This window comes from Protobothrops mucrosquamatus, unplaced genomic scaffold, assembly GCF_001527695.2.
Source record: "Protobothrops mucrosquamatus isolate PMUCROS unplaced genomic scaffold, P.Mucros_1.0 scaffold3931, whole genome shotgun sequence".
Lineage (NCBI taxonomy): Eukaryota > Metazoa > Chordata > Lepidosauria > Squamata > Viperidae > Protobothrops > Protobothrops mucrosquamatus.
This window is the reverse complement of record NW_015389875.1, coordinates 61,085-70,830: the sequence shown is the minus strand read 5'-3', so window position 1 is coordinate 70,830 and position 9,746 is coordinate 61,085. Positions and strand designations below refer to the sequence as shown.

Below are 9,746 nucleotides of genomic sequence, written 5' to 3'. Positions count from 1 at the left end.
CGGTGATCACGGTGGATGCCAAGGCAGCTGGGAAGGGCAAAGTGACCTGTAAGGTCTCCACGCCTGATGGGGCCGAGCTGGACGTCGACGTGGTGGAGAACCACGATGGGACCTTTGACATCTATTACACAGCTCCTGAGCCTGGCAAATACGTCATCACCATCCGTTTTGGGGGCGAGCAGATCCCCAACAGCCCCTTTCATGTGGTGGTGAGTAGAGGACGTGTCCAGACAAAACCACCATCGGTGGGGGTGGTAGAGGGACACAGAGAAGGCACCATTTTCTAATGACAAAAGTATCAATAGCAGAGGACAGTTATAGCTGAGGGTTGAACTGTGGGGTCCTTGGTGCTCTCTGAGCTTGGTGACTTTTCTTGCAGAGGTTTCGTGACCCAACTAGGGAACATCATCAGTGCTGGAAGATAGTGGGTTTCATGGAGTGGGAAAGGAGAAGGAGGAAGACTGTGGGGTCCTTGGTACTCTCCAAGCTTAGTTGTTGAAGGAGGAGGAGGAGGTGGTGGTGGTGGAGGATAATTATGGGGCCCTTGGTGCTTAGTTGTTTTCCTACAGACCTTTGTTGGTGCAACTAGGTAACATCATCAGTGCTAGAATGGAGTGGGTTTTGTGGAGTGGGGGAGGAGGAGGAGGAGGAGATGGTGAAGGAGGAGGAGGAGGAGGAGGAGGAGGAGGAGGAGGAGGAGATGGTGGTGGAGGAGGAGGAGGACAATTATGGGGTCCTTGGTGCTCTTTAAGCTTAGTTGTTTTCCTGCAGACCTTGGCTGGTGCATCATCAGTGCTAGAAAGGAGTGGGTTTTGTGGAGTGAAGGAGAAGGAGGAGGAGGAGCAGGCGGAGGAAGAGGAAAAGGAGGAGGAGGAGGAGATGGTGATGGAAGAGGAGGATGACAATTACGGGGTCCTTGGTACTCTCTAAGCTTAGTTGTTTTCCTGCAGACCTTTCATGACCCAACTAGGTAACATCATCAGTCCTAGGAGGGAGATCTAAGAAGGCTTCTGAGCATCAGTGACGTTACCTAGTTTGAGTAATGAAATATCTGCGTGAAAACAACCAAGCTCAGAAGGCACCAAGAACTCCTCTGGTTGTGTTTGACGGCCACCCCACAACTGTTCGGGCTCCATCCCAGCCACCATCTGATGCGCGAGATTGTGGGGTTCTCAACCTGCCCGCAGGACCACCCCCTGATCTCTCCCTTGCTTCCCGCCAGGCCTGTGACTCCATTCCTCAGGTTGAGGAGCCCTGCGAATCCAGCCAGCTTCACCAGCCCTTCCCGGTGCACCACTCTGGTGGCTTCCCTCCACGTTGGGTACCAGGACTGTCTCCTTGCTTGCCTCTGTCTCCTCTCACTGTCTCTCTCTTTCTGTCTTGGAAAGGAGGGCCTTGCCTCAAGTCCAACGCCAGGGGGGGTCCTCAGGACATGGTGGAAGAAATCAAGACGGTGACCAGGATGTGCAGTTGAAGCTCGGCCAACTTTAATGGGCAACACACAGAGCTTCAGTTGCACTCTCTCGGCCGCCATCTTGACTTTTTTGGACACACCCTGCAGATAGCCCTCGTCAGGGTTAAATTCCAATCTTGGCATTTCTCAGTCCGTCCCCTTCCCTCCTTCCCAGAATCCTGATAACATGATAAGTAATATAAGTAATAATGATAAAGTTGGAAGGGACCTCGGAGGTCATCTAGTCCAACCTCCTGCTCAGGCAGGAAACCCTATACCATTTCAGACAAATGGCTGTCCAGTTTCTTCTTAAAAACTTCCAGTGTTGGAGCATTCACCGCTTCTGGAGGCAGGTGGTTCCACTGGTTAATTGTCCTCACTGTCAGGAAGTTTCTCCTTAGTTCTAGGTTGCTTCTCTCCTTGGTTAATTTCCATCCGTTGCTTCTTGTCCTGCCTTCGGGCGCTTTGGAGAACAGCTTGACTCCCTCTTCTTTGGGGCAGCCCCTGAGATACTGGAAGACTGCTATCCTGTCCTCCCTCGTTCTTCTCTTCCTTAAACTGGACATTCCCAATTCCAGCAACCGTTCCTTGTATGTTTTAGCCTCCAGTCCCCTGATCATCTTTGTTGCTCTTCTCTGAGGGGCTGCCCCAAAGAAGAGGGGGTCCACCTCTTCTCCAAAGCCCCCGAAAGCAGGACAAGAAGCAACGGATGGAAAGTCATCAAGGACAGAAGCAACCTAGAATTGAGGAGAAATTTCTTGATAGTGAGGACAATTAACCAGTGGAACAACCTGCCACCAGAAATTGTGGGTGCTCCACAAGAAGAGACTGGACAGCCACTTATCTGAAATGGTATAGGCCAGGGGTAGGCAACCTTGACTCTTTTATGACTTGTGGACTTCAACTCCCAGAATTCCTGAGCCAGCCACGCTGAGGGGAAAGGGAGAGGTTTCCAAGCTGAGCCATGCTGGCTCAGGAATTCTGGGAGTTGAAGTCCACCAGTCATAAAAGAGCCGAGGTTGCCTACCTCTGGTATAGGGTATCCTGCTTGATCAAGGGGGTTGGACTAGAAGACCTCGAAGGTCCCTTCTGACTCTGTTGTTCTATTAGCATCATCCTGGGCTGAAAAGTGAATAATTTGTGGCTCAATGGGTGGTGCAAACTGAACATACAGCTAGTCCTCAACTTACAAGCTTATTTAGTGACCATTCAAAGTTACAACGGTGTTGAAAAAAACTGACCTAGGACGGTTTTTCACACAACCGTTGCAGCCTCCCCCTGGTCATGTGACTAATGTTCAGACACTTGGCAACTGACTCGTATTTATGACGGTCGCAGTGTCTCGGGGTCCTGTGATCCCCTTTTGCGATCATCTGACCAGCAAAGACAATGGGCGAAGCCCGATTCACTTAACCCAGGGGTCTTCAAACTTGGCCCTTTGATGACTGTGGACCTAAACTCCCAGAATACCTCAGCCAGCCTCCATTTTGTTTGTTAGATGTAAGACAGGGGTCTTCAAACTTGGCCCTTTGATGACTGTGGACCTCAACTCCCAGAATACCTCAGCCAGCCTCCATTTTGTTTGTTAGATGTAAGACAGGGGTCTTCAAACTTGGCCCTTTGATGACTGTGGACCTCAACTCCCAGAATACCTCTGCTAGCCTCCATTTTGTTTGTCAGATTTAAGACAGGGGTCTTCAAACTTGGCCCTTTGATGACTGTGGACCTCAACTCCCAGAATTCCTCAGCCAGCCTCCATTTTGTTTGTTAGATTTAAGACAGGGGTCTTCAAACTCAGGGCCCTTTGAAGACTTGTGGACTTCAACTCCCAGAATTCCTCAGCCAGCCTCCATTTTGTTTCTTAGATTTAAAACAGGGGTCTTCGAACTTGGCCCTTTGAGGACTTGTGGACTTCAACTCCCAGAATTCCTCAGCCAGCCTGCATTTTGTTTGTTAGATTTAAGACTGGGGTCTTCCAACTTGGCCCTTTGATGACTTGTGGACTTCAACTCCCAGAATTCCTCAGCCAGCCTCCATTTTGTTTCTTAGATTTAAGACAGGGGTCTTCCAACTTGGCCCTTTGATGACTTGTGGACTTCAACTCCCAGAATTCCTCAGCCAGGCACGCGTGCCTGGCTGAGGAATTCTGGGAGCTGAAGTCCACAAGTCATCAAAGGGCCAAGTTTCAAGATCCCTGACTTAACCACAGTGGCAAGGAAGGTCGTAAAAGGGGTCAAACCGCACTTTAACAACCATGTCGCTGGGCTCAGCTGCGTTCGTAAGTCGAGAACTACGTGCACGGCCTCTAGCTGAAGGCAAGTTGTCGCAATCCAGCTGTTTGGGCAAGGCAGGTGCAACCAATGGACAGTCCTGAATCTCTTCTTGGCCATTCCTGGCTGCCCTCCCAAACCTCCTTCAGGAGATCCCGGACCCTTCTCTTTGTTTTTTTTTGGGGGGGGGTCTTTGGTCTCTTTCTTACAGCCCTGTTTCTTGCAGCCGCTACACCCCAGGTCTGCTTCGGCTTCCGAATCTTTCTTTTCAGTTTGTTTCGCCTCGGGGTGCTCTTTCTCTCTCTCTCGGCCCCCCGTCTCTACCTGGACTTAGTCTCTCTCTCTCTCTACTCCCCCCCCCATTTCCTCTCTTCCCCTCCACGCCAGGCCACGGATGAGCCCGTTGTACCTCCGGAGAACGTGGATGCTATGCTGCGGCCCTTCAACCTGGTCATCCCCTTCGCCGTGCAGAAGGGGGAGATCACAGGTCTGTCTGTCTGGGGATTGGGGTGCAAGGGGGGGGGGTTCACGGCATGGAAGCACGGACTGGTGTTGGGGGGGGCGGCAAGCCAGATCATCCAGGGGTCACTTTGGAGCTTCTACACTACAGGGAGTCCTTAACTTACAACCGTTTCTTTCGTGAGTCCTTTCTGGTCACCTGTTTTACTGGGGGGGGGGGAGCTGAGCAACCCCCCTTTAAAAGGGGAACATTTTGGGGGTGTTTTGCCCCCTCCTGCCAAGGTTTCAGTGGAACCGGCGAGCCCTGATTTTTAATTCACTTCAATACTGATTTTTTTTTAAAAAAAATCGTCCTTGCTTTTCTAAATAATTTTATAGATTGCTTTTTTTTTTTTTTTTAAGGTTTTCACGTTTTATTTGTACTACCACCCAGACCCCTTTTCCAACAGGGAGATGGACTGTTGGGTTTTTTTTTTTTAAATGAATAAATAAATAAATTAAATCACCAAATAAATAATTCAATTAAACAAATTTAAATAATAATCCCGAGAGAAAACGAGAGAAGAAAGGGATCCGATCTGGGTGACCCACCCTTAGAAGGGTAAACGGAGACGGAGAACAAGGAGGGTGGAAGTCTCCATCCGTGGTGGAGCTCAGTAGAGCCTCCAAACCCAGAGGCAGTCTACCTTTGCATTCTTGGGGTGGAGTTCTTGAGGTTCCCCCCCCCCCGCTCCTCCACAACCACATTCCAGGACTACACAATATGCCATTGTTGGAAACTTGCATTCCGCTGTTCCGTTCTTTCCCACGACGCATTTGGAATATAACTTCTTGAGGCACTGTTGTTTTTTTTCTAATCTCTGGGAAATAGAGCCCTCCCCAGATCTCTCTAGGGCTGGGGTGGGGGGCAAGAGAAAGAGGGGCAGCCAGAAGCAGACAGCAAGGTAAATCTTGTCAGCTCCACCCACCTCTAGCCCCACCCACCTCTAGCTCCTCCCCCTTACCTGCAGCTCCCAATTGCTGTACCTCGGCCCTGCTTTGACTCTAGATAGGTTGGAGGCAGCCCAGGAGTGGGAAGTGTTACTGAACTACAACTCCCAGCATCCCTCACTGCTGGCCAGACTGGGATGCTGGGAGTTGTAGTGTGAGGAGGTTTCTCATGCCTGGCTACTCCCATTCCCAGCCCATAAGACTTGGTTATTCCAGCTTGGTTATTCCAGCTTGGTTATTCCAGCTTGCAGGACTGGCCTAGGGTAATTTTTAGGGGGGTTTTAATTATATTTTAAAATTTGACAAATATTTAAATATTCCTTTTAATTAATTTTAAATTTGTATTGTTTTGTATGTATTTTAAATAGATTGTCAGCCACCCTGAGTCCTACGGGAGAAGGGCGGGATATAAATCCAAAAAATAAAATAAAATAAATAAATAAATAAATAAATGGGAAATGTTATTGAACTACAACTCCCAGCATCCCTCACTGATGGCCAGGCTGGGCGGCTGGGAGTTGTAGTTTGGGGAGGTTTCCCACTCCTGGCTAATCCCATTCCCAGCCCATAAATGGGAAATGTTACGGAACTACAACTCCCAGCATCCCTCACTGCTGGTCAGGCTGGGCGGCTGGGAGTTGTAGTTTGAGGAGGTTTCCCACACCTGGCTAGTCCCATTCTCAGCCCATAAATGGGAAGTGTTACTGAACTACAACTCCCAGCATCCCTCACAGTTGTCCAGACTGGGATGCTGGGAGTTGTAGTGTGAGGAGGTTTTCCACACCTGGCTACTCCCATTCCCAGCCCACAAGTGGGAAATGTTACTGAACTACAACTCCCAGCATCCCTCACTGCTGGCCAGCCTGGGCTGCTGGGAATTGTAGTTTGGAAGATTATCCACTCCTGGCTAATCCCATTCTCAGCCCACAAGTGGGAAATATTACCGAACTACAACTCCCAGCATCCCCCACTGCTGGTCACGCTGGGCTGCTGGGAGTTGTAGTTTGGGAAGTTTCCCACACCTGGCTAGTCCCATTCTTAGGGGTGGAAATCTCCATGGTTTGGGGGTCTCACCAGCCTGTTTTCTTCCTGCTCTACAGGGGAGGTCCGGATGCCTTCAGGCAAGACAGCGCGTCCCCACATCACGGACAACAAGGACGGGACGGTGACCGTGAAGTACGCCCCGACAGAAAAGGGCTTGCACGAGATGGACATCAAATACGACGGAAACCACATTCCAGGTGGGCCCCAGAGAAAGTCAGAGCAAGCAGGGTCCAGATTAATTCCTAGGGAGGGCAAGTGTCTGCGTTCACACAACTAGCTTGAGCCAGGTTCTGAATTCACCTGTTTTCCCACTTCATCCCCTGCGCACAGCCAACAAACCAACCAGACTGGGCTCCCGTTTGCCATCCGAGTCTCTCAAGAGCCCAACCCGTCCCGTGCTAGCGTGTTGTGTGAATGCAGGACTAGGTTTGGGATTGCCCTGGGTTAAGTAAGCAGGTGGTATAAAACCAGCGGTTTCGTCCACCCATCAAAATGCTTTACAGGCCCTGAAAACTGAGCTGGAGTTTAGGATTTAGGTCTAGATCAGGGGTAGGCAACCTTGGCTCTTTTATGACTCGTGGACTTCAACTCCCAGAATTCCTGAGCCAGCACAGCTGGCTCAGGAATTCTGGGAGTTGAAGTCCACGAGTCATAAAAGAGCCAAGGTTGCCTAGCCCTGGTCTAGATCAATGTTTCTCAACGCTGACTTTAAAGAGGGATGGACTTCAACTTCCAGAATCCCCCAGCTAGCATGGGACTTGACGTCTACCCATTTTGAAGTGGTTGAGCTGGCTGGGGAATTCTGGGAGTTGAAGTCCACCCATCTTAAAGTGGACCACCATCGAGGAACGCCAGCCGGAAGAACGAGGGTGCGCGTTATGCTAAACCCACTTTACTAAACTATATGGTTAAACGAAACAGATCTGGCTGGAAATGTAGAAATGGGGATGCCCATTGGCTGGAGCTGCGCCATCAGATATTACCCCGATCACTGGGCTAGAGTAGATGACCTCTAAGCACTCTTCCAACCCTAGGATTTTCAGAAGGGTTAGCTTATTTGTCCGGAGTTTCTCGTCACTCCCTCTTTGAAAGCTGCAGGCTGCCCAGGATGATGGGGTGTGCCCCTGAGTCTGTGGCTTTTTTTTTCCCAACCAGGGAGCCCAATCCAGTTTTACGTGGACGCTATCAACGCCCGCCACGTGAGCGCCTACGGACCCGGGCTGAGCCACGGCATGGTCAACAAGCCGGCAACCTTCACCATCGTCACCAAGGATGCCGGCGAAGGTGAGTCCCTTGTGCCACGTTTGAAAAACCTGGTCACGGAGTCGTCGGTCTGCTTAAGCGGGGTCCTGTTCTCTTTCCCTCCAGGAAAAGACAATTAATCTTTAATCTGAAATATTTCACAAGAGGGAGGACGTAATCCACACGTTTAAAATCACGAGAAAAACCAGAAAACCCACCTGTGTAGAGTTCAAACCGAACACAGGCAGTGCTAGACTTAACAACTGTTTCGAAGTTACGACAGCCCCGAAAAAAGTGACTTAGGGCCGTTTGTCACCCTTACGGCCCTTGCGGCATCTCCACGCTCACGTGTTCCAAATCCAGAGGCTTGGCAACTGCTTCATACTTATGACGGTTGCAGGGTGCGAACGTCTGACAAAACAAGGTCAACGGGGTAGCCAAATTCACTTAAGGACAGGGTTGCTGGCTTAACAACTGCGGGGATGTACTGCACCACCGTGGCAAGACAGGGCATCGAACAGGGCAAAGCTCGATAATTGTCTCGCTTAGCGACAGAAAGTTTGGGCTCCGTTTGTGGTCGTAAGTTCAAAGACTGCCTGTACTTCATTGCTCTCTGCCTATTGTACAGGAATCTTCCCGGATTGGCAGATTCGCCCGGGAAAGCTAAGATCTGGCTCAGAGGCATTCATTGCACCCAGATCTTGCCCTTTTGTGCTCATGTAATGATTCCAGACTAAGACCCCACTTGACTCCTCCTCCAACAGCGACAGTTACACTCCAACAGCCAGAAAGCGGACAAGGAGCAACTTTGCTCTCGCCCCAAGGCTTAACCTTCCCCCTTGAAGCTAACCAGCCTCTCCCCCTCCCACAGGTGGCCTGTCCCTGGCCGTGGAGGGCCCGTCCAAGGCCGAGATCACCTGCAAGGACAACAAAGACGGTACCTGCACGGTTTCCTACTTGCCCACGGCTCCCGGCGACTACAACATTATTGTCCGCTTCGACGACAAGCACATTCCTGGTAGCCCCTTCATGGCGAAGATCACAGGTAGCCCTTCTGCTCTCTCTCCCCCTTCATTTCATTTCTATTATTTTATTATTTTGCCTGAGCAGTGGGTTGGACTAGAAGACCTCTAAGGTCCCGTTCAACGCTGTGATTCTGACTGGGAAAAGACAGTCCTTCAAATATTTTTAAAAAGTCTTGAACCTTCCCCTGACTGCTTCTCTCTCGCCGTTCTTCTGGGCCCAGGGGACGATTCCATGCGCACCTCCCAGCTGAACGTGGGCACCTCCACCGACGTGTCCCTGAAGATCACCGAAAGTGACCTGAGTCTCCTGACGGCCAGCATCCGGGCCCCCTCTGGGAACGAAGAGCCCTGCTTGCTCAAGCGCCTGCCCAACCGCCACATCGGTGAGCCATCCTTTACGGCTTCCGCAAGCCTCGTTGTGTACTTCAGAAGGGGCACACACAGCCGTGCGCTGGCGGATAGCCGCCAAAGCTGCAAAGGACCGAAGGTTTATAAATTGCGGAAATTGGGAGGACAGCGGGAAGAGCAGCAGAGAGAGAGAGAGAGAGACGGAAAAAGGTACAAGGTCTAGCTCTTTGCTGCTCCTAGTGGACGTTTGGAGTTTTGCAGTCCGATCTGGTGTACCTACTGGTATAAAGAGAGTACTGATAGAGGAGAATAAGGGTTGAACTGCAATGCTCTCCGAACTGGGTAGTTTTCTTGCAGACATTTAATTACCAAAATAATTAATAGTGTCAGTGCTAGAAGGGAGTGAGCAGGGTTTGTGGAAAGGAGGAGGAGGAGGAGGAGGAGGAGGAGGAGGAGGAGGAGGAGGAGGAGGAGGAGAATATAAAGACTGTGGGGTCCTTGGTGCTCTCTGAGCTTGGCTGTTTTCTTGTAGACAATTCATTATCCAACTAGGTAACATCATCAAAGTTAGAAGGGAGTGTGGAGGAGGAGGAGGAGGAGGAGGAGGAGGAGGAGGAGGAAGAAGAAGACGACTGTGGGGTCCTTGGTACTCTCTGAGCTTGGCTATTTTCTTGCAGACGTTTCATGACCCAACTATGGAACACCATCAAGGCTAGAAGGGAGTGGGGTTTGCTCTCTGTTTATGTACTAGTGGCTTGCCCTGACGGTGTCGGTGGGAGTGGTCTTGATAGTTCTTTGATTGGGCTGATTGTTTACTGTTTGATGGTTTGACTGAGTTGGTAGTTCCTTGATTGGGGTATTGCTGACTGCTTGATTGTTGGTCAAGTGTTAACCTGGGTGTCAACCTCTGGGCCT

General features: G+C 50.5%; 1 protein-coding gene across 1 annotated transcript in view; it reads left to right on the top strand.

Annotated features, from left to right (window-relative positions):
* Window positions 1-9,746, top strand: part of LOC107298381 (filamin-C) — a gene marked incomplete at its 5' end in the record, with an annotated part of 60,535 nt that overhangs the window by 32,664 nt on the left and 18,125 nt on the right. Inside the window, 7 exons of the mRNA XM_015827756.1 lie at window positions 1-209; window positions 1,223-1,321; window positions 4,111-4,210; window positions 6,273-6,413; window positions 7,372-7,500; window positions 8,330-8,503; window positions 8,705-8,903. Of these exons, the coding sequence (XP_015683242.1) occupies window positions 1-209; window positions 1,223-1,321; window positions 4,111-4,210; window positions 6,273-6,413; window positions 7,372-7,500; window positions 8,330-8,503; window positions 8,705-8,903 (1,051 nt within the window). The remainder of the gene's footprint in view (window positions 210-1,222; window positions 1,322-4,110; window positions 4,211-6,272; window positions 6,414-7,371; window positions 7,501-8,329; window positions 8,504-8,704; window positions 8,904-9,746) is intronic.